The sequence below is a fragment of the Sus scrofa genome, chromosome 15, assembly GCF_000003025.6.
Source record: "Sus scrofa isolate TJ Tabasco breed Duroc chromosome 15, Sscrofa11.1, whole genome shotgun sequence".
In the NCBI taxonomy this organism is placed as follows: domain Eukaryota; kingdom Metazoa; phylum Chordata; class Mammalia; order Artiodactyla; family Suidae; genus Sus; species Sus scrofa.
Genome location: NC_010457.5, coordinates 109,411,866 through 109,439,067, shown reverse-complemented (window position 1 = coordinate 109,439,067; position 27,202 = coordinate 109,411,866). Strand labels below are relative to the sequence as shown.

Here is a 27,202-nt window from a genome sequence, read left to right as displayed (position 1 = left end):
AAGGAAGTTGTATAATAATTTTGGATTTTAAAGAACAATTTTTATATTTGCAAAACATAAAACCATTGAAATCTGGACTGTTTATATAAAGAATTGAACAGAACTGACATTAATAGTCCTAGGTATGTCACTGGCTTTTATTTTTTTTTTTATTTTTTTGTCTTTTTGCTATTTCTTGGGCTGCTCCCTCGGCATATGGAGGTTCCCAGGCTAGGGGTCCAATCGGAGCTATAGCCACCGGCCTACGCCAGGGCCACAGCAACGCAGGATCTAAGCCACGTCTGCAACCTACACCACAGCTCACGGCAACGCCGGATCCCTAACCCACTGAGCAAGGGCAGGGACTGAACCCGCAACCTCATGGTTCCCAGTCAGATTCGTTAACCACTGTGCCACGACGGGAACTCCACTGGCTTTTATATTGAAACATTTTTTTCTCACAGTTGGAGAAATTGAAGTAAATTAAGATGCTCAATCTATTTCATTTCGTCTCATTTTGTTGGAGAATAGAAACTAAATAAAGTTAGAGTTTGTATGACATAATTTTGATGAAATACATAGAGATACTCAAGTTTTATGAATAAAAATGATTTGGTTTTCTCTGCTATCAGATTTTTTTTTTTCTTTTTTGGCTGCCTTCTACATATGGAATTCCCCGGCCAGGGGTCTGATCTGAGCCTCAGTTTCGACCTAAACCACAAGTGTGGCAATGCCGGATCCTTAACCCACTGTGCTGGGTACCCTAGGGCTCCCAAGACGCCGCTGATCCCATTGTGCTACAGTGGGAACTCCTGACATTTTTTTTTTTTAATGTTGTAATTTTAAGATTATTGGGGTAGTTTATAAGAACTCAGCATTTTAGATGGTATTTCAGTTTTAAGTGGTGTTTGTAATATTTATTCATTTCTGAAGAAACCTGGAATGATTATTTGTATCCAAGTATTTATTATCGTATTTGACCTTTTACCAGTACTATATTTAAATAATTTCTTGTAGATATTAAACTTGAAAATTATAGTTGCCTCTTTATCAAGATTCCACAAATGGTATAATTTCTATTATCTAGATTTGCCTACGATGGGTTAAAACGTCAAAGACTTACCCAGCCGATGATCAGAAATGAAAAGGGGCTCTTAACATATACCACCTGGGAGGACGCACTCTCTCGTGTAGCTGGAATGGTAAAAATTTGAAATAGAGAATACATATCTTTGTGATTTACAAAGCACATCTTTCTAATGAAGGGAGAATATGTTTCTCTTCTTTCTTCTTGCCAAGATTACCTTTTTTTTTTTTTTTTTTTTTTTTCTTGTCTTTTTGCCATTTCTTGGGCTGCTCCCGCAGCATATGGAGGTTCCCAGGTTAGGGGTCGAATTGGAGCCATAGCCGCCAGCCTACACCAGAGTCACAGCAATGCAAGACCCGAGCCAGGTCTGCAACCTAGACCACAGCTCACGGCAACGCCAGATCTTTTAACCCACTGAGCAAGAGCAGGGATCGAACCCGCAACCTCTTGGTTCCTAGTCGGATTCGCTAACCACTGAGCCACGACGGGAACTCCAAGATTACTTTTTATTTAGCAAACATTTATTGAGAGCCCTATACCAGACGTCATGCTAGATGTGGGGATATAGAGACTCCTACAGTCTTACAGTAGGCAGTTACATATGCTGCTTTGGGTAGTTGTGCAGAAGATGGTATATGAGAGAGCACGTCGGAGGGATGCCTAATCAGGGCTAGTATATTACCTAGAAGGTGACTCCTTGGGCAAAGTCTAAGCATGAATTCAAGCTTTCCAGAGCAAAAATAGGGGGAATGGCTTTCTGGTCAGAGAAAAGCAACATACGTTAAGGGCTTGAGGGATCAGATACTTCCGAAGAAGTTGTATTTAACTATAACTCCATGGTCTTCAACTTCCAGAACTCATTTTGAGTCCCCTTTGTTCCTATTTTAAAACAAAGAGCTTTATTTCAAGCTGATGTTATTAACCTTGGTTCCATATACACTGTTTCTCACTCTTAGATTAATAATTGGTATAAAGCTTTTCAGTCAGAAGTTTGTTGCCTTTTTGTTGTTGTTGTTCTTGAAAATGACTGTATTATTGTTTTCTGAACAGTTCATAGTGATCTTTTGCTGAATGAGGGTTTCTTGCTGATATCCTTGTCACCTGTTTTTAGTTGCAGAGTTTTCAAGGCAACGATGTGGCAGCAATTGCTGGTGGCTTGGTGGATGCTGAAGCCCTGGTAGCTCTCAAAGATTTGCTTAATAGAGTGGACTCTGACTCCCTATGCACTGAAGAAGTCTTCCCTACAGCAGGAGCTGGGTAAGAAATTTGAAGCTAGGATCTAGGCTTTCTTTCTTTTTCTTTTTTCTTTTTGGTTACAAGTTGTTTAATATGTGACAGCTTGGACACTCCAACATACCCACCAATTTATTTTCACACCGAGACCAAAGTCAAACCAAGAGCTGTTAGAGAATCTAATTATTAACAAGTATCTGAACACCTTGATGTAATTTTGTGTTTCCAGCACAGATCTACGTTCCAATTATCTTCTTAATACTACAATTGCTGGTGTGGAAGAGGCAGATGTTATCCTCCTGGTTGGTACAAATCCACGTTTTGAGGCACCATTATTTAATGCTAGAATTCGAAAGAGGTTAGTAATAATATTCAGGGTTTTAAAACATTTATATAGTAATTTGTTTTATATATAAAAATGACTATTTTAGCTGATTCCTAATAGTGTTATTGGGAGTGAGACTCAAAAAAAACTGGAGGGCAGTTTCTAACAGGTCCATTACCCCCTTCTCCCCCTACTGATCTTTCCATTTTATCTTTTTAGTTTGAAATAATTTAAGATATTGAAATGGTCTTCGTATACCCACTTTTGAGTAATATTCACTCAGATTAATCAGTGTTAATACTTTATATATTTTTTATTATTCTCTCTCCATGTGTATATTGGCATAAATATAATCATTTGAAAGTAAGTTGTTGGAGTTCTCTTGTGGCTCAGTGGGTTAAGTATCTGGCATTGTCACTGCAGAGGCTTGGGTCACTGCTTTGGCCGGGATTGATCCCTGGTCGGGGAACTCCCGTGTGCCACGGGCACAGCCGAAAAAAAAAAGAAAGAAAGAAAAATGTTGACATGGTGCCCTTTTTATCCCATACTAAGTACTTCTGTGTGGATTTCCTAAGAACAAGGGACATTATTTAAAAATGTGATTCTCTGTTTAATCAAGAATTTAGTATTGGGGAGTTCCTGTTGTGGCTCATTGGTTAACGAATCTGACTAGGAACCATGAGGTTGAGGGTTCGATCCCTGCCCTTGCTCGGTGGGTTAAGGATATGGCGTTGCCATGAGCTATGGTGTAGGTCACAGAAGCAGCTCTGGCGTAGGCCGGCGGCTGTAGCTCCGATTCGACCCCTAGCCTGGGAACCTCCACATGCCGTGGAAGCGGCCCAAGAAATGGCAAAAAAAAAAACAAATCCAACTAGTATCCATGAGCTATAGCAATGTAGCTCCAATTCGACCCCTAGCCTGGGGTTGTCCATATACCTTAGGTGGGGCACTGAAAAAAAGAGAGAGAGAATTTAATGTTGATATAGTATTATCTAATCCTCAGTTTATTCAGATTTCACTGATTTTTCCATAGTTTCTTATATAATAATTTTCTTCCTGACCAGGATCCAGTCTGGAATTACACATTGAAATTAGTGTCATGACTCTTCAGTCTCTTTTTTTGAAATTTTTTTGAGAAGTATGGGAAAGTTATTTTGTAAAATACCTTGACATCTTTTTATATCTTAAAGGACTTATGAAAAAGTTGACCATATAATTGATTGTCTAAACTGGGACACTGCTAAGAGTAAAAGGGGAATTGTTAATTATTCCAGAATGACACGTAAAAATCACCACTGTCTCAGACAAACAAGAATATATGGTCACTACATTTAAAACTATTTTTGGAGGAGCTAGATCCATACTTCTCTGTCAGAGAGAATAGATATGTATGATGTGTAGAGTTTAAAAAATTTTTTTTTTTGCTGCACCCACAGCATGCGAAAGTCCTGATGTAGTTTGTTTTTATGAACTTGATTTAAATGGCCTTAATGGATAGTTAGGAGATAATTTACTCTGCTTTGTAAATATGGCAAAATTAAAACTCTAGATCATTTATTCTAAAATTAAAGTCTTGGGAGTTCCCATTGTGGTGCAGAGGAAACAATCCAACCAGTATCCATGAGGCCTCACTCACTGTGGGTTGGGGATCTGGTGTTGCCGTGAGCTGTGGTGTAGGTCACAGATGTGGCTCAGATCAGGTGTTGCTGTGGCTGTGGTGTAGGCCAGCAGCTGTAGCTCCAATTTGGCCCCTAGCTTGGGGACCTACATATGCCACAGGTACAGCTGTAAGAAGCAAAAAATAAAAAAGTAAAAATTTTAATTTTATTAAAGTCTTTGTTAATAGCTAGCTTAGAGTTAGAATTCTTACATAGCAAATTAATTCATTGGATTGCCTTGGTATTTACAGGCACACCTTGGTATTTACAGGCAAATACTGTATTTTTTGCAAATTTAACGTTTGTGGCAGCCGTGTGTTAAGGCTATTGGCACCATTTTCCAACAGCATTTACTCACTTTGTATCTGTGTCTTATTTTGGTAATTCTCAAAATATTTGATATTTTTTCATTATTATTTGCTACAGTGATTTGTAATCAGTGATCTTTGATGTTACTATTATAATTATTTGGAGACACCACAAACCACATCCATATAAGAATGGTGAACTTAACTGATGAATGCTGGTGTGTTCTGACTGTGCTGCCAACTGGCCACTCCTCCCTCTCTCCCCTTCTTGGGTCTCCCTATTCCCTGAGACACAACAGTATTTTTAAATTTTATGGCCACACCCTCGGCATATGGATATTCCTGGGCCAGGGATTGACTCTGAGCCACAGCTGCAGGAATGCCGGATCCTTTAACCTACTGTGCCAGGCTAGGGATCAAACCCACACCTCTGCAGTGACCCGAGCCAGTGCAGTCAGGTTCTTAGCCCACTGCACCACAGCAGGAACTCCTTCAATATAACAATATTGATAGGTTTCTAAGCTTTCAAGTAAATGGAGTATTCTCTTTAAATCAAAAGCTAGCAATGATTAAACTTATTGAAGGAGGCATGTTGAAAGCTCAGATAGGCTGAAAGAGACCTCTTGTGCCTGTTAGCCAGGTTGTGAATGCAAAGTATAAGTTATTGAAGAAAATTAAAAGTACCACTCTAATGAGCACAAGAACAAGGAGTTCCTGTCATGGCTCAGCCATTAGCGTACCTGACTGGCATCTATGAGGATGCAGGTTCTATCCCTGGCCTTGATTGGTGGGTTAAGGATCCGGTGTTGCTGTGAGCTGTGGTGTAGGTCACAGATGTGGCTCGGATCTGGCATTGCTGTGGCTGTGGTATAGGATGGTGGCTACAGCTCCTATTGGACTTCTAGCCAATATGGGAAACTCAATATGCTGCGGGTGCGGCCCTCAAAAGACAGAAGAAAAATAAAATTTTTAAAAAAGAATGATAAGAAAGCAAAACAGCCTTACTGTTGATACGGAGAAAGTTTGAATATTCTGTACAGAAGATCACAGCAGCCACAACATTCCCTCAAGGCAAAGCCTAATCCAGAGCAAGATCCTAACTCTCTTCAGTTCTGCAGGCTGAAAGAGGTGAGGAAGCTTCAGAAGAAAAGCTGAAGCCAGCAGAGGTTGGTTCATAAGACTTAGAGAGAAGTCTTTTCCATAACGTAAAGGTGCAAGGTGAAGCAAGTGCGTATTTAGAAGTCATCCGGAAGATCTAGCTAAGATGATTAATGAAGGGGCTACACTGAACAGATTTTCAGTGTAGACAGAATAGCCTTATATTGGAAAAACGTGCCATCTAGGACTCTCATAGCTACGGAGAAGAAGTCAGTGCCTGGCTTCAGAGCTTCAAAGGACAGGCTATTTTCGGGGCTAATGCAACTGGTGGTAACTTTAAGTTGAAGTGCTTAATTTACCATTCTGAAAATCCTAGGGCCCTTGAGAATTATGCTAACTCTGTTCTGCCTATACTCGATCAATGGAACGACAAAGCCTCGATGACAACATATCTGTAACATGGTTTACTGAATATTTTAAGTCCATTGTTGAGACCTACTGCTCAGGAAAAAAAAAAGATTCCTTTCAAAATATTACTGCTAATTGATAATAACACTTGATCACCCAAAAAACAAAAGCTCTGATGGAGATTGCAATAAGATTAATGTTGTTTTGTGCCTGATAACACATCATCCATTCTTCAGCTCATGGATCAAGGAGTGATTCAATTTTCAAGTCATTATTTAAGAAATACACTTTATAAGGCTGTAGCTGCTGCCATAGGTAGTGATTCTGCTAATGGATCTAGGCAAAATAAATTGGAAAACACCCACCATTCTCAATGTGATTAAGAACATGTGAGTCATTGGAAGAGGTCAGGATGTCAGCGCTGAAAAGAAGTTTGGAAGAAGTTGATTCCAGCCCTAAGAGCTCAAGACTTCAGTGGAGGAAGTAATTGTGGATGTGGTGGAAATTGAGATGTAGAGCCTAAAGATGAGATTGAATCACTGCAACCTCATGATAAAACTAATGGATGAGGAGTTGCTTCTTATGGATAAGCAAAGAAAGTGGCTTCTTGAAATAGAATCTACTTTTGGTGAAGATTCTGTAAATAAATTGTTGAAATTACAACAATGGATTTAGAATATTTTATAAACTTGGTTGTTAAAGCAACAGCGGATATGAGATGATTTACTTTCAGTTTTGAAAGAATTTTTACTGTGGATAAAATGCTATCAAATAGCACTTCATGCTGCAGAGGAATTGTTCATGAAAGGAAGTTAATCGATGCAGCAGACTTCATTATTGTCTCCTTTTAAGAAATTGCCACAACTACCCCAGTCTTCAGCAGCTACTATCCTGATCATTCATCAGTTTATCGACATTGAGGCAAGATTTTCTACCAGCAAAAAGATTTCAGCTTGCCAAAGATTCATATGATGGTTAGCATTTTTTAGCAGTAAAGCCTTTTTTTGTTTGTTTTCCTTTTTCTTTTTTTCTTCTTGTGGAAGTTCCCAGGCCAGGGATCAAACCCAAATCACAGAAGTGACAACCCTGAGTTCTGAGTTCTTAACTGAGAGGTCACCAGGGCATTCCTTAGCAGTGAAGTATTTTTTAATTAAGGCGTGTATATTGTTGTGGGGTTTTTTTCTTTGTTTGTTTGTTTGTTTTACGTAATGCTTTTGTATACTTAATAGACTTCAGTGCAATATAAACCTAACTTTTATATGCACTGAGAAGCCAAAAAATTCATGTGAATTGCTTTATTGGAATACTCACTTTACTGTGGTAGTTTGGAACTGAACCCACAATATCTCTGAGGTATGCCTGTATTTTTACATCACTGTATTTTGTAAGGTACACAGTAACATCTGTTAAATGTTCTGGGAGGGCTTTAGTGTTTTTTAAAATTTTGTAATTTAAATAGATGTAGCACTTAATTGGTAAGACCAATAACTATGCTAACTCAGTGACTTAGCTCTAAAAACTTGCTTTTTTAATTTCAGCTGGCTTCATAATGACTTAAAAGTGGCTCTTATAGGCAGCCCAGTGGATCTCACGTACAGATATGACCATCTGGGAGATTCTCCCAAAATTCTTCAAGACATTGCTTCGGGTAACCATCCCTTCAGCCAGGTGCTCTTAAGTTATATGTATCTACTGTTGTTGATTTTTAAGTATTATTTTAAAAATTATTATTTTTATAGTAACACAATAGTGATTGCTATTTAAAAAATCTAGAGAATAGTATATAAGAAAGTAAACAGTATCCAAAAATCTTACTACCTCAAATAAGTATCGATGAAACATCTCTTAGTCATTTTCCTATTCACAGATAAAGCAAGATGGATGGATAGGTAAACAAAAACAAAATCACACTTCACGTTTTTATTTATCAGAGTTTAATTTTACTTAAAGTTATCAGAAAAGAAAATGAAGTGAAACTGAAAGAATTAAACTAAACTTGAATGAACTCTTTCTTTACAGCAAGAGTTACTATTCCTAAGAACATTTTTCACTAGTCCTTTTACATGACTTTTTCATTACTGAGTTCTTATTTTATATTCCTTTCATTGCCATCTGAAGTCTAGAGGGGTTTTTTTGTTCTCCCACCCCCACCCCCGCCCAGAGATGTAGGTGCAACATTCCTTGAGTTCTTCCTTGCTTGAGAATGTTCATTTTATTCCTAAAGAGAGCCTTGGCAAGATGTTAAGTTCTAGGGCTATACTTCTTTTTCCTTTGAACTTTACAGACAGTGCCTTTTGTTACTCTGGAGAAGCCTAATGTCTAGATATTTTTAAATTGATATAATTCAGTAGTTCCCTGTGGCCCATTGGGTTAAGGATCTGGCATCACTGCTGTGGTTTACTCACAGCTGCAGCTCAGGTTCCATCCCTGGCCCAGGAAATTCTGCATGCTGCAGATGTGGCCAGAAACAAAAATACAACAAAAAAAAGTTACATCAGGCGTTCTCATCATAGTGCAGCGGAAATAAATCTGACTAGTATCCAAGAGAATGCGAGTTCTATCCCTGGCCTCGCTCAGTGGGTTAAGGATCCGGCGGTTGCCGTGAGCTGTGGTGTAGGTCCAGACTCAGCTCAGATCTGGCGTTGCTGTGGCGGTGGCATAAGCTGGCAGCTATGGCTCCGATTTGACCCCTATCCTGTGAATTTCCATATGACACCAAGTACAGCCCTAAGGAAAAAAAAAAAGAGTATTTCATACTTGATCTTTTTGGACAGTGCCATCGGCATGGAGAAGTCCCAGGCCAGGGATCAAACCCGAGCCACAGCAATGACAATGCCAAATCCTTAATGCAAGGCCACCAGGGAACTCCTTACACTTGATTCTTTATCCTTAAAATTTAGTAATTTCACCAGAATGTGTCTTAATGGTGATGGTTCTCTACCATTTTTTTCATGCTGTACCTTTTTGTTTGAAGATCCAAGATTCTCTTTATTTTAGGGTGTGTAGGTGTGTGGTGGGCTGGTGATTGTTTAAAGGATGTAAAGGGTTCCTATTACTCACACACCATGGTTCAGAAGGTAGGCAGTTTGGCAGATAGTGCTGTTGTCCAAGGATATCATCAAGGCGGGAGCCCGCCTTTCTGCTTTTTTATCCTTAGTGCATTTGCTCACTCACATGTGGTTGTGTGTGAGCCTCCTCGTGGTTCCAGGATGGTTGCTTCACTCACTGCTTCAGCTGTAGGCAAGCAGAAAGTCAAGTGCAAAGGGACAAAAGCCAAATCAGACTGCTTTGTTCGATGTTTTAAAACCATCAGTATTATTTGATCAAAAGTACTTTTTAGGAGTTCCTGTCATGGCTCAGTGGAAGCAAATCTGGCTCATATCAATGAGGATGCAGGTTCAGTCCCTGGCCTCGCTCAGTGGGTTAAGGATCCGGTGTTGCCATGAGCTGTGGTGTAGGTGGCAGACAGGCTTGGATCCCACATTGCTGTGGCTGTAGTGTAGGCTGGTGGCTGTAGCTCTAATTGGACCCCTAGCCTGGGAATATCCATATGCCTCAGGTGCAGCCCTAAAAAGACAAAAAAAAAAACGCTTTTAAAAAAATCTCTTGAAGAGGATCCCTCCCTGTTCCCAGAAAGCGATGAGTGTTCTCGAGGAAAGTTTTCTTCTACAATAGGTTTAAATGTATTGTCTTATTAATTAGTTCTGCCTCTTTTGTTAGGACCTCTCAACAGTGCAGATAGATATTGAATCCCCTCTTCTATCTCTTCTGTCATTTTTTCCTTTGTTCTTCTGTTCTTTTTCAGTTTGTTTTAATGTTTAATTTTGTTTTTCATTGTTTCTGGAATGAGGTTCATCTCTACTTTGTTTCTCTTCTGGTACTTTCCTGGATTGTCTAATGAGAATGTCCTAGTATATAATACTCTATTTTACTTCTCTGAGCTCTTTTTAGATAAAGAACTGTTTTTTTCATTTTCTTTGAGGCTACTGAAAACTGTTTCTAATTTTTTTGAGGCTATTGAAAACTTCACATTTCCTCAGGAAATTCCTCTTGTGATAAATGAATGTTCTTTTGTTTGTGTCTAGATGTAGTTCTCATGTTGATTTCATTGACTGGGCTAGCTGTTTATTGAAGAATGACCCAAAAGATGGGCAGAAAAGTGAACTATTGTAGTCTACAGCTTTACTTCTGGTTTTTCCAACCTCTACCCTATCTTTAGTTTCTTTAGCACTTGAGAAGCATTCCCTCTCAGTTTTGGGTGTTCAGGTAGTTACTATGGTTTAGAGCAAAGCCCTTAAGGTTTTAGGTTTTCTGCTCTGTGACTTAGTGGTCATTGCTTTCTCTGTCTCCTCCTTCCTGTCCAGGGCATTGAGAGAAGATGGAAGGCAGTAGTCCCGGTACCTCAGCATGGTTTCTCCTGTTACACTGTAGCATCCGGACCTCTATGTGGACATTCCCCAGTTTTCCTGGGACCTACCCATAGTCTTTCTGACAGAGGATGTTTGGCTAGGGTTTTCATTCCCAGTGCTTCCTTTTTGAAAATCTGTTTTATCTGATATTTGTTTAGCCATTTCATAGTAGATTGGCAAGATGTTTATGAGTGGGTCCGGCTGTACATATGTACATATGTTGACTAAGAGATCAAGAGATTCATGTTAGAACTAAAACTTTGGACAGCATTGTATAGATGCAAATTTGGTTAGGTATAGTCTTTTAAATCAAACTTCCTTTGTTTAAATAGATTCTGAAAGAAGCTAAAAAACCAATGGTGGTCTTAGGCAGTTCTGCACTCCAGAGAAGTGATGGGACAGCAATTCTTGCAGCGGTTTCCAACATTGCTCAAAACATTCGGCTGAGTAGTGGTGTTACTGGTGATTGGAAAGTTATGAATATCCTTCACAGGTATGTTGCGTAGTTGTTTTGAAGTCTCTAATTTTGTGTATATGTGCTCCTATTACAAGATCACATTTAGATTTACAGATAACTTAATATTTACCAACATTATCTCTGTGGCAGATATGAAATAGAAACTTTTATTTTGCGTGAAAAGAGCCCAAGATAATAAATAATAAAAATATCAAGGAGGGGAGTTCCTGTCGTGGCTCAGTGGTTAACGAATCCGACTAGGAACCATGAGGTTGCGGGTTCGATCCCTGCCCTTGCTCAGTGGGTTAAGGATCCGGCATTGCCATGAGCTGTGGTGTAGGTCGCAGACTCGGCTTGGATCCTGCATTGCTGTGGCTTTGGTATAGCCCTGCGGCCACAGCTCCGATTCCACCCCTAGCCTGGGAACCTCGAACCTCCATATGCTGCAGGTGCGGCCCTAAAAAGACAAAAGACAGAAAAAAAAGAAAAAATCAAAGAGGGAGTTCCCGTTGTGGTTAACAAACCCAACTGATATCCTTGAGGACACAGGTTTGATCCCTGGCCTCATTCAGTGGGTTAAGAATCTGGTGTTGGTGTGAGCTGTGGTGTAGGTCACAGATGCAGCTCAGATCTGGCATTGCTGTGACTGTGGTGTAGGCCAGAAGCTACAGCTCCAATTGGACCCCTAGCCTGGGAACCTACATATGCCACTGGCGTGGCCCTAAAGAGACCAAAAAAAAAAAAAAAAAAATATATATATATATATATATATATCTCAAGGAGTTCCCTCTGTGGCACAGTGGGTTAAGAATTGATTGCAGGAGTTCCTGTTGTGGCTCAGCGGTAATGAATCTAACTAGTATCCATGAGGATGTAGGTTCGATCCCTGGCCCTGCTCGGTGGGTTAAGAATTTGGCATTGCTGTGAGCTGTGGTGTAGGTTGCAGATGAGGCTCAGATCTGCCATTGCTGTGGCTGTGGCCTAGGCCAGCAACTGCGGTTCTGATCCAACCCCTGGCCTGGGAACTTTGATATGCCCCAAGTGCCGCCTTAAAAAGCAAAAAACAAAACAAAAAGAATCTGACTGCAGCACCTTGGATTGCTTCAGAGATGCAGGTTCAATCCTTTAACCCTGGTGCACTGGGTTAAAGGATCTGGCATTGTTGTAGTTGCCGCATAGGTCACAGCTGTGTCTTAGGATTTAGTCCTTGGCCTGGGAACTTTCACATGCTGTGGGTGTGGCTGTAAAATTTTTCTAAAAAATTTTTTAAATATCCAAATAGCAGCAAGTGCTAAGAAAATCTTGAAAATCTATATCATATGGATAAACCTTGATTCAAAAATTGCAATAAGTCCTCTGACTTTAAGCTAACATGAGAACTCACCTGAAATGAGGTTTTTCTGTGACAATGTTAACAATGCAGATTTATTTTAGAAAAGTTGGAAAGAAAAGAAGGTATATGAAAATGGAAATTATCCATAGTTCATAGTCTGTAGGTAATTACTATTCCTGTTTTTGTGTACTTTTTTTTTTTTTTTTTTTTTAGGCCACCCAAGGCATATGGAGGCTCTTGGGTTAGGGGTCCAATTGGAGCTGAAGCCACCGGCCTACGCCACAGCCACAAAAACTCAGGATCTAAGCTGCGCCTGCAACCTATACCAAAGCTCATGACAATGCCGGATCCTTAACCCACTGAGCAAGGCCAGGGATCGAACCTGAGTCCTCATGGATGCTAGTCAGATTCGCTAACCGCTGAGCCACGACTGGAACTCCTGTGCACTTTCTTCTGTTTTTTGGGGTTTTTTTTTTTTGTATATGTATAAATATTTTTTTAGTTACATAGTTGAAGTCATACTTGTGTATATACTTTTATGTCTTGATTTTGATTTTTGATTTCATTACCAGATAAAAATTTCCTCCAATGGGAATTCCCATTGTGGCTCAGTGGTTAACAAATCCGACTAGGAACCATGAGGTTGCTCGTTGGGTTAAGGATCCGGCACTGCCGTGAGCTGTGGTGTAGGTCACAGATGCCGCTTGGATCCTGCGTTGCTGTGGCTCTGGCAGAGGCCAGAGGCTACAGCTCTGATCAGCCTGGGAACCTCCATGTGCCATGGGAGCAGCCCTAGAAAAGCCAAAAAAAAAAAGACAAAAAAGACAAAAAAGACAAAAATTTCCTCTAGTGAATAGAAACTCTAATGACTATTTAATATTATGAATATATGTAATATTTTAGTGTTTCCTTCTTGTTAACATGTAAATTGGTGCTAGTCTATATTTATAAGTAATTCAGTGATATGCAGATATCTCTGAACTTTATTTCTTTAAGGTAGATTTCTAAAAGTAAAACTATTGGCGTGAATGGAATAAATATTTCTGAGGCTTTTAGTGCATATTTCCAATTAGTATTAGAAATGTTGTACTAACTTTACATTAGTGAATGAGTTTTCCATTTTCCATATTCCTGCCCACCTTAAGTATTATTTTTCAAATCTTCAAATTTGTTTAAAGATTGAGGTTAAGTATTATAGGCAAATTTTTTAAATTTAAAAATATTCAGGAATTCCCATCATGGCTCTGGTTAACGAACCTGACTAATATGCAGGTTGGATCCCTGGCCTTGCTCAGTGGGTTAAGGATCTGGAGTTGCCTTGAGCTATGGTGTAGATCGAAGACATGGATCCCAAGTTGCTATGGCTGAGGTGTAGACCAGCAGCTACAGCTCCAATTCGACCCCTAGCCTGGAAAGCTCCATGTGCCACACATGCAGCCCTAAAAAGACCAAAAAAAAAAAATTAAGAATATTCAAATGCATGCTTTTCTTGGCAGGGAATGTAAGTGGTTACTGTGCTCACAGTATGGAAAGTTCCTAGGCCAGGGATTGAACCCGTGCTATAGCAGTGAACTGAACTGCTGTAGTGACAACACCAAATCCTTAACCTGCTGTACCACAAGGGAACTCCTCAGATGCATCTTAAACACCGATTTCAGTGTCATATTGCCCCACTTTTTGGTTTAATTTGGCATTATAGATCATCATATAAACATTTCTTAAAAGTTTATTTGGAAAGTTCCTATGTGGTGCAGTGGGTTGAGGATCCAGCACATGCTGCAACTAAGGTATGGGTTGGATCCCTGGCATGAGAACTTCCACATGCCATGGGTGTGGCCAAAAAAAAAAAAAAAAAATCAACATGTTCTTGGAGTTCCTGTTGTGGCTCAGTGGTAACAAACCTGACTAGGATCCATGAGGACACGGGTTCAATCCCTGGCCTTGCTTAGTGGATTAAGGATCCTGCATTGCTGTGGCTGTAGCATAGGCTGGCAGCTGTAGCTTGATTTGACCCCTAGACCGGGAAGCTTCCGTATGCCGAGGGTGCAGCCCTAAAAAGCAAAAATTAAAAATTAGAAAAAAAAAGGTTATTTGTATAGACTATCTCTAGATCCTTTCTAGCCACACCTTTTAGAATTTTAGAATTTTTAGAATAGAAAAAAAGAGTACGGGATCCCTGGTGGTTCAGCAGATTAAAGATGGGCATTGTCACTGATGTGGCTTGGGTTCAGCGCCATGGCCCTGGAACTTTTGCAGGCTGCAAGTGCAGCCAAAAAAATTAATAGTTTTTTTTATACAACTAGGTATTTTCTTATGTTTAATTCACTTTTGAATCCATGCCTTTATTAATACAGTTTTTGGGAAGGGGCAATTTTGTTTTTGTTTTTTCCTGAATGAGTACTTAATAACTTTTTAAAAATATTCCTGAATGACTGACAGTGTGTTCTGGTTCCTTCTCACAAATAACCACATGGCTAGATCCAAAAATCACAGACTTTTTTCCTTTAACACTCAGTATTTTTTTTCACCATTCCTTCGTTATTTTAGAGAGATTTCATCTAATCTGAGTTTTGTCTGATGATAACTTGATTTTAGATATGTGTGTGTTTTTGTCTGCTTGTTATCCTTTGGATATATTCTTTTTTCTTTTTCTTTTTCTTTTTTTTTTTTTTTTTTTGGCTGTGCCCACAGCACATAAAAGAGTAGGGATTGGAGTTCCCGTCATGGCGCAGTGGTTAACGAATCCGACTAGGAACCATGAGGTTGCGGGTTCGATCCCTGGCCTTGCTCAGTGGGTTAACGATCCGGCGTTGCCGTGAGCTGTGGTGTAGGTTGCAGACGCGGCTCGGATCCCATGTTGCTGTGGCTCTGGCATAGACTGGCAGCTACAGCTCCGATTGGACCCCTAGCCTGGGAACCTCCATATGCCGCGGGAGCGGCCCAAGAAATGGCAAAAAGACAAAAAAAAAAAAAAAAAAAAAGAGTAGGGATTGAACCCATGCCACAGCAGTGGCCTGAGCTGCTGCAGTGACAATGCCAGATACTTAACTTGCTGAGCCACACAGGCACTCCTGGATTCCTTCTTCTTTTTTTTCTTTCTTTCTTTTTACAACCATACCCTTGGCATATGGAAGTTCTCAGGCTAGGGGTCAAATCGGAGCTATAGCTGCCGGCCTACACAACAGCTCACAGCAACACCAAATCCTTAACCCACTGTTTGAGGCCAGGGATCAAACCTGTGTCCTCATGGAAACTAGTCCCATTCATTACCGCTAATCCATGTTGGGAACTCCAGATTCCTTATTCTTGATGTTAAAAAAACTCTGGATTTCCCAATGTGTTGCAGCAAGACCCACGGCTTGGGAGTGCTGAGACGCAAGTTTCAATGCCCAGCAGGCACAATGGGTTAAGGGTCTGGCATTGCAGCAGCTGTGGCTTAGATGGCAGCTATGGCTTGGATCTGATCCTTGGCCCAGGAAATCCATATGCGGCGGGGCGGCCAAGAAAGGAAAAACAAAAATTCTTTTAGAATATAATTGGATGACATTCATTTGACATTACCTTTGCCTAGGAATAATAGAACTCTCCATTTTCAAATTAAAAGGTTTTTTTTTTGGCCACTGCTGCAGCACATGAAGTTTCACGGCTGAGGATCACCTCTGTTCCCCATTTGCAACCTTTGCGATAGCTGCAGCATTGCTGATTAAAAGATTAATTGTGCCTCTCTGCCACACAGGAACTTCCTCAAATTGAAATTTTCGATTTGGCTTTTTCTTGTAAGTTCAGAAAGAGCCATTTGGTTTACTTTCACATTGTTATTTGCTCTCTTAAGGAAGCTTCTGGGCAGTTGCCTTCTGGCTCAGGGCTAATGAACCCGACTAGTATCCATGAGGATTTAGGTTCAATCCCTGGCCTTGCTCAGTGGGTTAAGCATCCAGCATTTCCATGAGCTGTGGTGTAGGTCACAGATGTGGCTCAGATCTGGCATTGCTGTGGCTATGGTGTAGGCTGGCAGCTGCAGCTCAGCTTCGACCCCTAGCCTGGGAACTTCCATATGTCATGGGTGTGGAAGACCAAAAAAAAGAAGCTTCTTTATATTATGCATTGGTTGGTCTTTGACTTTCATCTCTTACATTTTCTGTCATAATTTTTCTCACTTGTTCTCTGTGTTTAGAGAGAATTTCTTATATTATCTTCTATTATCTGTGAGTTTTCATTATGGAGAGCACTGATACCTTTGTAATTTTTAATTGATTAACCTTTTTTTTATTTATTTCATTTCATTCTTACTTAAGATTTACTTCTCATGAAAATTTACTGTAGTTTATTAGGCTGTATCTTTTAATGACTGTTCAGAACATGAAAAATATATCTTAAAACTTTTTTGGGGGAGTTCCTGTTGTGACTCAGTGGTAACAAACTTGACTAGTGTCCATGAGGATGCACATTCAGTCCCTGGCCCCGCTCATTGGGTTAAAGATTGCATTGCCGAAAGCTGTGGTGTAGGCTGCAGAAACAGCTCAGATTCTGAGTTACTGTGGCTCTGATTCGACCCCTACCTAGCCTGAGAATTTCCATATGCCACATGTGTAGGTTGCGGATCCAGCTAGGATCCCGCAATGCTGTGGCTGTGGCATAGGCCAGCAGCTATGGCTCCGATTCGACCCTGGGGACCTCAATATGCCGCAGGAGCTGCCAAAGAAATGGCAAGATAAATAAATAAATAAATTTTTCCCTTCTGATTTTCAGAATCACCTAATTTTTCTCTAATGACTCTGTCTTACCAAGTCTTATTGTATTGAGGGAGTTTCCATTGTGGCTCAGTGGTAGTGAACCCAGCTAGCATCCATGAGGGCATGGGTTCAATCCCTGGCCTCGCTCAGTGGGTCAAGGATCCAGCATTGCCGTGAGCTGTGGTGTACATTGCAGACCTGGCTTGGATCTGGCATTGCTGCAGTGTGTAGGCCGACAGCTGTAGTTCCAATTTGACCTCTAGCCTGAGAACTTCCATATGCCACAGTGTGGCCCTAAAAAAAAAAAAGACAAAAAACCTTTTAACTGTATTGAATAAAAATCAACGTAAGAAATTGCAGTTGGTTGGAGTTCCAGTCGTGGCGCAGTGGTTAACGAATCCGACTAGGAACCAGGAGGCTGCGGGTTCGGTCCCTGCCCTTGCTCAGTGGGTTAAGGATCCGGTGTTGCTGTGAGCTGTGGTGTAGGTTGCAGACGCGGCTCGGATCCCGCGTTGCTGTGGCTCTGGCGTACACCGGTGGCTACAGCTCCGCTTCGACCCCTAGCCTGGGAACCTCCATATGCCGAGGGAGCGGCCCAAAGAAATAGCAAAAAGACCAAAAAAAAAAAAAAAAAAGAAATTGCAGTTGGCATAAAGTTCCCAAAATTATTCCATTAAGTTTTATTTCATGAAGAGAGAGTGTGCTAAGTATCTTGTTTCTTTGTCTGCCACTCTTAAAACAGTGAAAGATTGCTGTTTCTGGTATTGACGTCTATTTTAAATGGGTAGAAAAAGATGAGGGAAGGTCTTTTTTTCTTGCATTGGAAAGAGACTGTCATTTCAAGAATCGCATTTAATTTTTTATAATGAAAACACAGCAGGAATGCTAAAACTCACAATTGTTTTACAGAATTGCAAGCCAAGTAGCTGCTTTGGACCTTGGTTATAAACCTGGGGTAGAAGCAATTCGGAAGAACCCTCCCAAAGTGCTGTTCCTCCTGGGAGCAGATGGAGGTTGTATCACTCGACAAGATTTGCCAAAGGATTGTTTCATTATTTATCAAGGTTAGTAGCATCTATGACACTAGAAACAGAAAAGAATAGTACACTGTGTGTATTAGAAACTGCATGGTGGAGTTCCTGCTGTGGTGTAACTGGGACGCAGATTCAGTCCCCAGCTTGGTACAGTGGGTTGAGGATCTGGCATTGCTGCAGCTGCAGCTTACATCACAACGTGGCTTGGATCTGATCCCTGACCCTGGAACTCCATATGCTGTAGAGTGGCCAAAAATAAAAAAAAAAGAAACTGTATGGCAGTATATTTAGTCAATTAAATATTTTGCTTTTGAGAATTTCCCTATACACACAAAGATTTTAAAATATTTATTTATTAATGGAGTTGCCATCATAGCTCAGTGGTTAATGAACCCGACTAGGATCCATGAGGATGTGGGTTTGATCCCTGGCCTCAGTGGGTTAAATATCCGGCGTTGCTGTGAGCTACAGTGTAGGTCACAGATGTGGCTCGGATCCCGAGTTGCTGTGGCTGTAGTGTAGACCAGCAGCTGTAGCTCCAATTCGACCCCTAGACTGAGAACCTCCTAAAAAACAAAAAAAAAAAAAAAAATTATTAAGGAATTCTGCTGCGGCACAGTGGGTTAAGAATCTGACTACTGTAGCTTGGGTCACTACGAAGGTGTGGGTTTGATCCCTGGCCCCATGCTGTGTGCTGCAGCTGTAGTTGGAGTTCATTCCCTGGTCTGGGAATGTCCATATTCTGTGCGTGTGGCCATATAATTTTATTTTATTTTATTTTATTTATTTATTTTATTGTCTTTTGCCATTTCTAGGGCCACTTCCACAGCATATGGAAGTTCCCAGGCTAGGGGTCGAGTCGGATCTGTATAGCCACCAGCCTACACCACAGCCACAGCAGCATGGGATCTGAGCCATGTCTGCAACCTACACCACAGCTCACAGCAATGCCGGATCCTTAACCCACTGAGCAGGGCCAGGGATGGAACCCACAACCTCATGGTTCCTAGTCAGATTTGTTAATCACTGAGCCGTGACAGGAACTCCAGTCATATATTTAAAAAAAAAAAAGAATTACTAGCTCACGTTATTTAATAACAAAGAAGTAGAAGAAACCAAAGTGTCCCCAGTAGCAGTAATTTAAATTATAAAATATTATGTAACATTAAATTTAGTTTTTCAAAAAATATTTAGTATTATTACATAATCAAGGGAAGCACTTTTGTATAAACAGTATAAGAGTTAAGGAATCATGAGGTGTATGTTCATATAATGAATTATATTTAGCAATACTCCTTTGGTTTTTTATGTTTGACTTTTTTTTGGGGGGGGGGGGCTGCACCCTCAGCATATGGAGATTCCCAGGCTAGGGGTCCAATCAGAGCTGCAGCTGCTGGCCTACACCACAGCCACAGCAACGTGGGATCCAAGCCTCATCTGTGACCTACACCACAGCTCACGACAATGCTCTTCCTTGTAACCCTGGAGTTCCTGTTGAGGTGCAGCGGAAGCGAATCCAACTAGTAAACATGAAGATGCGAGTTCAATCCCTGGCCTCGCTCATTGGGTTAAGGATCCGGCACCTGTAGCTCCGATTTGACCCTTACTTAGCCTGGGAGCTTCCATATGCCGTGTGTGGCCCTAAAAAGTAAAAAAAAAAAAAATCCTGTACTAGTTCCGTCCAGAGATAATCATTGATGATGGTTGAAATACACATACTTCATACATATTTCTTTTTTTCTTTTTTTGGCATTTTGGTGCTGCACCCTCAGCATATGGAAGTTCCCAGGCTAGGGGGCCAAATTGGAGCAACAGCTGCTGGCCCACACCACAGCCACAGCAACATGGGATCTGAACTGCATCTACAAATTACACCTCACCTCACAGCAATGCTGGATCCTTAACCCACTGAGCAAGGCCAGGGATCAAACCTGCATCTTCATGAATAGTAGTCATAATCATTTCCATTGAGCCACAACGGGAACTCCCCATACATGTTTCTGTATATATGCAGACATGTACATAAATGAGATCAAGCTTTATATATTGTTATATGGCTTGCTTTCACTTGATTCAAGTTTCTATTTTCTTCCAACAAAAGTGTTGGAAGAAACTTAACGAGTGATAGTTTCTGTTATACATTTTTTGTTCCTCTACTATTTGACTTTACCAAATTTCACTAGCATTTATCTGAGCATTTCCACTTTGTAATCATTAAGAGAAATAATACACCTAGTTGCCCATTATATGTGTGTGCATCATGCTGTGCATGTCTGTGTATTTGCAAAAATTAATCTGGAAAGACGCATACCAAATGCTTTAAAAATAATTTTCTTTGGTAAAGAAGTTGAACTGTGGACAAAATGGGCTTTAATTTTTATTCCAAATGCTTCAATACTGATGTTTTAATTTTTTTTTCTTTTTTTTTTTTTGTCTTTTTTTTTTTGCCATTTCTTGGGCTGCTCCCGTGACATATGGAGGTTCCCAGGCTAGGGGTCAAATCAGAAGTGTAGCCACTGGCCTACGCCAGAGCCACAGCAACGCAGGATCCGAGCCGCGTCTGCAACCTACACCACAGCTCACGACAACGCCGGATCGTTAACCCACTGAGCAAGGGCAGGGACCGAACCTGAAACCTCATGGTTCCTAGTCAGATTTGTTAACCACTGCAATACGACGGGAACTCCAGATTTTTTTTTTTTCTTTTTAGGGCTGCACCCACAGTATGTGGAAGTTCCCAAAGCAGGGGTCAAATCATATCTACAGCTGCCGGCCTACACCACAGCCACAGCAATGTGGGATCCTCAACCCACTAAGCAAGGCCAGGGATCGAACCCACATTCTTATTGATTCTAGTCGGATTCGTTTCCGCTGTGCCATGAAGGGAACTCCCTGTGTTTTAATTTTTAGAACACTTGTAAAAATAGAATTTTGAAAGGATATATATTATACTCTGTTCACGTATAATACCTAATCAGCTTTGTGCTAAAATGTGGTTTGCCATTTTCCATCTTTTTATAGGACATCATGGCGATGTTGGAGCTCCTATGGCTGACGTTATTCTCCCTGGCGCTGCTTACACAGAGAAGTCTGCTACTTACGTCAATACTGAGGGCCGAGCTCAGCAGACTAAAGTAGCAGTGACACCTCCTGGCTTGGCAAGAGAGGACTGGAAAATTATAAGAGCCCTTTCTGAGGTATTGTCCTTAGTGATGCTGCTAAATGGGGTGTTTGACATGCTGGCTTGTCAGAATGATTTTCAAAGTCAAGGAATATGCAAGTCTGAAATGCAGAGATGATTTGAATAATCTTTGTAGGAAGAACATGTTCAGAAAATGGGGATTTGAAATTGGTGTTTTTATTTTTAACTTGTCTTTTGCCTAAAAAGACTTCTTTTAACTCCTATACTATAAAAAGAAGCATCACGATCAATAACAAGTTAGCAGAAGCATTCAGATTTAGGAAAGCATTTCTTTCTCCTTTTTTTTTTTTGTTTTGCTTTTTAAGGCTGCACCTGTGGCATATGGGAGTTCGAATTGAATGGGTTGAATTGGAGCTACAGCTGCTGGCCTACACCACAGCCAAGGTAGCACCATATATGAGCTGCATCTGTGACCTGTGCCAGATCCTTAACCCACTGAGTGAGGCCAGGGATCAAACCCACATCCTCCTGGATACTGGTCAGGTTCTTACAGTGGGAACTCTGCAAAGCATTTTTTAAATTTCATAATCAGTCTGTTTTTTAAAAATAAATTACTAATGTACTGACAGGTGTTTATGAATTAGAAGAATTAGTGACAATAGTGTTCCTACCCCACTTAACCACTTGCTTAATACATACAAATGGACACCAATATATTTTTCAATAGCACTGTATTATTTTACCGTGGTCACAGTGATATATTATTTGAAAATTTTAAGTATTAATGTTTTATTCAGTTTTTGGCGCCTGTTATATTATAGATTGCAGGTATGACTCTCCCTTATGATACTCTGGATCAAGTGAGGAGCAGATTGGAAGAAGTCTCTCCTAATCTTGTTCGATATGATGATGTTGAAGGAGCTAATTATTTCCAGCAAGCAAATGAGCTTTCCAAGGTAAAACCTTAGCTGTGTGCAGTTTTCTTTCTTTCTTTTTTTTTTAGCAGTTATTTCCCCAATACAGTTTTTTGTACTATACAGCATGGTAACCCAGTTACACATACATGTACACATTCTAATTTCGCACATTATCATGCTCCATCATAAGTGACTAGACATAGTTCCCAGTGCTACACAGCAGGATCTCATTGCTAATCCATTCCAAAAGGCAATAGTCTGGCCTAAATTAATTTCTGTTAACCTCAAGCTCCCAGTCCATCCCATTCTCTCCCTCTCCCCCTCGGCAACCACAAGTCTATTGTCCAAGTCCATGATTTTCTTTTCTGTGGGAAGGTTCATTTGTGCCTTACGTTAGATTCCAGGTATAAGTTATATCATATGGTATTTGTCTTTCTCTTTCTGACTTCCTTCACTCAGTATGAGAGTCTCTAGTTCCATCCATGTTGCTGCATATGGCATTATTTCATTCTTTTTTATGGCTGAGTAGTATTCCTTTGTGTATATATACCACATCTTCCTAATCCAATCATCTCTTGATGGACATTGGGGTTGTTTCCATGTCTTGGCTATTGTGAATAGAGCTGCAATGAACATGCAGGTGCATGTGTCTTTTTTGAGGAAAGTTTTGTCCGGATATATGCCCAAGAGTGGGATTGCTGGGTCATATGGTAGTTCTATGTATAGATTTCTAAGATATCTCCATACTGATTTCCATAGTGGTTGTACCAGCTTACATTCCCACCAGCAGTGCAGGAGGGTTCCCTTTTCTCTATACCCCCTCCAACATTTGTTATTTGTGGACTTATTAATGATGGCCATTCTGACTGGTGTGAGGCAGTATCTCATAGTAGTTTTGATTTGCATTTCTCTAATAATCAGTGATGTTGAGCATTTTTTCATATGGTTGTTGGCCATCTGTACCTCTTCCTTGGAAAAATATCTATTCAGGTCCTTTGCCCATTTTTCCACTGGATTGCTGGCTTTTTTGTTGTTATGCAGTTTTCATAATAATGTATCCTCTGGTGTAACACTGCTAATTTTCAATACTATTTTTGATCTTTTTTTGCAGCTAGTAAACCAACAACTTCTTGCTGATCCACTTGTTCCACCTCAGCTAACAATAAAAGACTTCTATATGACAGGTATGCCATTGTTAACATGACTACCAAATAGGAAATGTAGGAAGGAATAAGATCACTTAATTTGGCCTTAGGATTTTAACCTTTTAGTGGTAGTATTTGATATTTTTGATGTAGTAAGGTTTTCAAATATCAAAACTAATATAACTTTGGAGGTCCTGTCGTGGCGCAGCAGAAATGAATCTGACTAGGAACCATGAGGGTTGTGGGTTCAATCTCTGGCCTCGCTCAGTGGGTTAAGGATCCGGTGTGGCCCTGAGCTGTGGTGTAGGTCACAAACGCTGCTCGGATAGGGCATTGTGTGGCTGTGGTGTAGGCCGGCAGCTGTAGCTCCGATTCGACCCCTAGCCTGTGAACCTCCATGTGCCAAGGGCGTGGCCATAAAAAGACAACAAAAAATTAATATAACTTTATATTTTCTGATTTTGCTTTAATTTCTTTTCTTTTCGTTTCTGAAATGTAAGTTGATTTGAAAGTCCAAGAAGAATTAACAGATTTTAAATATAGATATTACTGTTAGATGTAAAACTGTGTAGCAATTTAGAAAGAATTTTAAGTGACAAAACAACTGCGAAGGTCTTTCTGAGAATTACAATAGAAGAATCAAAACACTAAAATGCGAAACATGTTAAGTGGTGCTTCTGGTGTAAATTGTTAAGAATGTTCTTAAGGAATGCAGACTAGCAAGCTTGTTTACTACAGATTTTACAAAACTTGATATAATGTCTAGGTTATGAGGTAGTTGATAGATGATTTAAAATAATTTTCTAAGATCAGATAGAAGTGTGTTTTTAAGTTTTTGGTATGGTTTGTTATCTAAGATTATTTTTAATAGGTTTTCTGATTGTAAAAAAGTTATGTTCATTTTAGAATACATACCTAATAGCACAAGAGCAAGGAAAAGTCACTGTGATTCTAGATCCCAGAAATAACTACACTTATGTTTTACATTTTGGTCAGTCATTCAGGGATATACACATATATTTATGTTTTTTTTTGTTTTTTTTTTTTTTTTTTTGTCTTTGTTGTTGTTGTTGTTGTTGCTATTTCTTGGGCCGCTCCCGCGGCATATGGAGGTTCCCAGGCTAGGGGTCTTCGGAGCTGTAGCCACCAGCCTACGCCAGAGCCACAGCAACGCGGGATCCGAGCCGAGTCTGCAACCTACACCACAGCTCACGGAAACGCCGGATCGTTAACCCACTGAGCAAGGGCAGGGACCGAACCCGCAACCTCATGGTTCCTAGTCGGATTCGTTAACCACTGCGCCACGACGGGAACTCCTATTTTTTAATTTTTAATTTTTTTGCTTTGTAGGGCCACACCTGTGGCATATGGAGGTTCCCAGGCTAGCGTTCAAACCAGAGCTACAGCTGCCGGCCTACACCACAGCCACAGCAACGCAGGATCCAAGCCACATCTGTGACCTATACCCCCGCTTGTGGCAACACAGGATCCTTAACCCACTGAGTGAGGCCAGGGATTGAACCTGTGTCCTTATGGTTACTAGTTGGATTCATTTCTGATGTGCCACAGTGGGAACTCCTCTTACAGTTCTTTTTGTTGTTGTTCCTTAATATGTGCAGCAGGAAAGTTTTACTGTGTGCTTCTTTTGAAGTTTTATTATCAAAACACACATTTTCTTGATATCTTTCAGATTCAATCAGCAGAGCCTCACAGACAATGGCTAAATGTGTCAAAGCTGTCACGGAGGGTATCCAGGCAGTAGAGGAGCCATCCATATGCTGAAACATCTACCAGGACCCAGTTTTGCTCCAGTTAGTTAATGGACAGTTATGTTGGAATGATCTCTTAGAGGTGTATCTCTTTAAAAAAATTATTTGGATGATGTAATATTTAAGGTTCTGCCCTGGTTTATTTGAAAAAGATATTGCAATTATCAAAGAATTTTGAGGTTTCGAAACATTTATGTATTATGTGTAAACATTGAGTAAATAGCTTAATAAGCATTATATAAATGTGCTTTCATGTAAAAGCATTGATAATCTTTGTGACATTAAAAACAATCCTTAAAAATATGAATTTTTATTTACGTTCATTGACCACTTATGTTTATAAAATGGATGAAATAAGAACAGCTTGCAGGGAGTTCCCCTCATGGCTCAGTGGTTAACGAATCCGACTAGGAACCATGAGGTTGCTGGTTCGATCCCTGGCCTTGCTCAGTGGGTTAAGGATCCAGCGTTGCCAGTGAGCTGTGGTGTAGGTTGCAGATGTGGCTCAGATCCTGCCTTGCTGTGGTGTAGGCTGGCAGCTGCAACTCTGATTAGACCCCTAGCCTGGGAACCTCCATATGCCGCAAGAAATGGCAAAAAGACAAAAGACAAAAAAAAAAAAAAAAAAAAAAAGCTTTCAGGGAGTTCCATGATGTCCTAAAGGGTTAAGGATCTGATGGTGTCACAGCTTGTGGCACGGATCACAGCTGTGGCATGGTTTGATCCCTAGCCCCAGAACTTTGGCATGCTGCAGGTACAGCTAAAAAAAAATATCTTTCATCAGGACCTGTTTTTTTCTATAGCTAAAGAAAAGATTTAAGTATTCTGTCAAGATGGGTAAATTGGAAAAAAAAAAAAATATATATATATATAATCATACATCAGATATATATCTTAGATAATTCTAATAATAATCATCATAATACTAATGATTCAGGATTTTTAGTGTGCTAAGCACTCTGGTTTTACATACATTAGGTAGTTCTGTCCTTCTTATACCCCTGTGAAACAGTATTATCTCATTTTATAGATGAAAATACTGAAGCCCAGGGATGTTAGATAGTTTGCTCAAGGCCACAGCAAAAAAGTCACTGAATCAAGCCTGCTTCTCTGACTTCAAAGCTCATTGTTCTTAACTGCTGCACATAATTTCCTCCCATTAACGCAGATCCCATAGGTTGTTAATTCTAAGAATTAGTATTGAGAAACTTAATGGATAACACATATTTCTATTGTGTTTTGAATCTGTTTATATAATGTCATGGTGATTTATGTGATATTTTTCTTTGTATAATAGATTACACACATATACAGCCTTGAATGAGGGTGGTCTCAAGAGATATAATTTAGATCCTCATTGATGTTCCACATTTATTTTATTAACACCGTCTGTAGTATTAAGTCAGCTAAATTATTTCAGTAAAAGAAAACAAAACAGCTTTTTTCAAAAAAAAAGTAAAACTTTTATGATTATTCTAGAAAATAATCTAATACTGTATTAAATTTTTTTTTCCCTGGAGTTCCTGTCGTGACTCAGCCAAAATGAATCTGACTAGTATCCATGAGAACACAGGTTCCATCCCTGGCAGGCTGGGGATTGAACCAGTGCCTCCACAGAGACAAGATGGGTCATTAATCCACCGTGCCACAGCAGGAACTCCTATATTCAATTTTTTTCCCCAGAAATCTATGTTCAGAATCTTTTGTTTTGTAATACTATTCCCTTCTGCTTTCACTAAATATTTAGCCCAACTTTAGGTTGCGATTATTTGTTATAGAACAAAGGATAAGTATCATTTATTCACTTCAGTCATGAAATTGTGTACTTTGCTTAAAATTCTCAGTTGCCTGAAATTGTATAAATTATTATTATTTTTTTTTCCTTAGGGCCCACACCTGCAGCATATGTAAGTTCCCAGAATAGAGGTCAAATCAGAGCTGCAGATGTGGGCCTACCCATAGCCACAACAACAGTAGGTCCGAGCCGCATCTGTGACATACACTGCAGCTCACAGCAACACTGGATCCTTAACCCACTGAGCAGGGCCAGAGATCAAACCCGCATCCTCATGGATACTAGGTTCGTTACTGCTGCACCACAGAGGGAACGCCAGGGTTTTTCTTTCTTTCTTTCTGTTTTTTTGTTTTGTTTTGTTTTTTTGTTTTT

General features: G+C 40.1%; 1 protein-coding gene across 2 annotated transcripts in view; it reads left to right on the top strand.

Annotated features, from left to right (window-relative positions):
* Nucleotides 1-25,342, top strand: part of NDUFS1 (NADH:ubiquinone oxidoreductase core subunit S1) — a 38,088-nt gene extending 12,746 nt beyond the window's left edge. For both annotated transcript variants that reach the window (XM_003133603.5, XM_005672116.3), the window contains exons 10-19: nt 1,067-1,181; nt 2,178-2,323; nt 2,529-2,657; nt 7,635-7,764; nt 10,838-10,998; nt 17,938-18,092; nt 21,084-21,259; nt 22,026-22,160; nt 23,233-23,305; nt 24,957-25,342. In XM_003133603.5, coding sequence (XP_003133651.1) covers nt 1,067-1,181; nt 2,178-2,323; nt 2,529-2,657; nt 7,635-7,764; nt 10,838-10,998; nt 17,938-18,092; nt 21,084-21,259; nt 22,026-22,160; nt 23,233-23,305; nt 24,957-25,048 — 1,312 coding nt within the window. In that variant the 3' untranslated portion in view covers nt 25,049-25,342. The remainder of the gene's footprint in view (nt 1-1,066; nt 1,182-2,177; nt 2,324-2,528; nt 2,658-7,634; nt 7,765-10,837; nt 10,999-17,937; nt 18,093-21,083; nt 21,260-22,025; nt 22,161-23,232; nt 23,306-24,956) is intronic.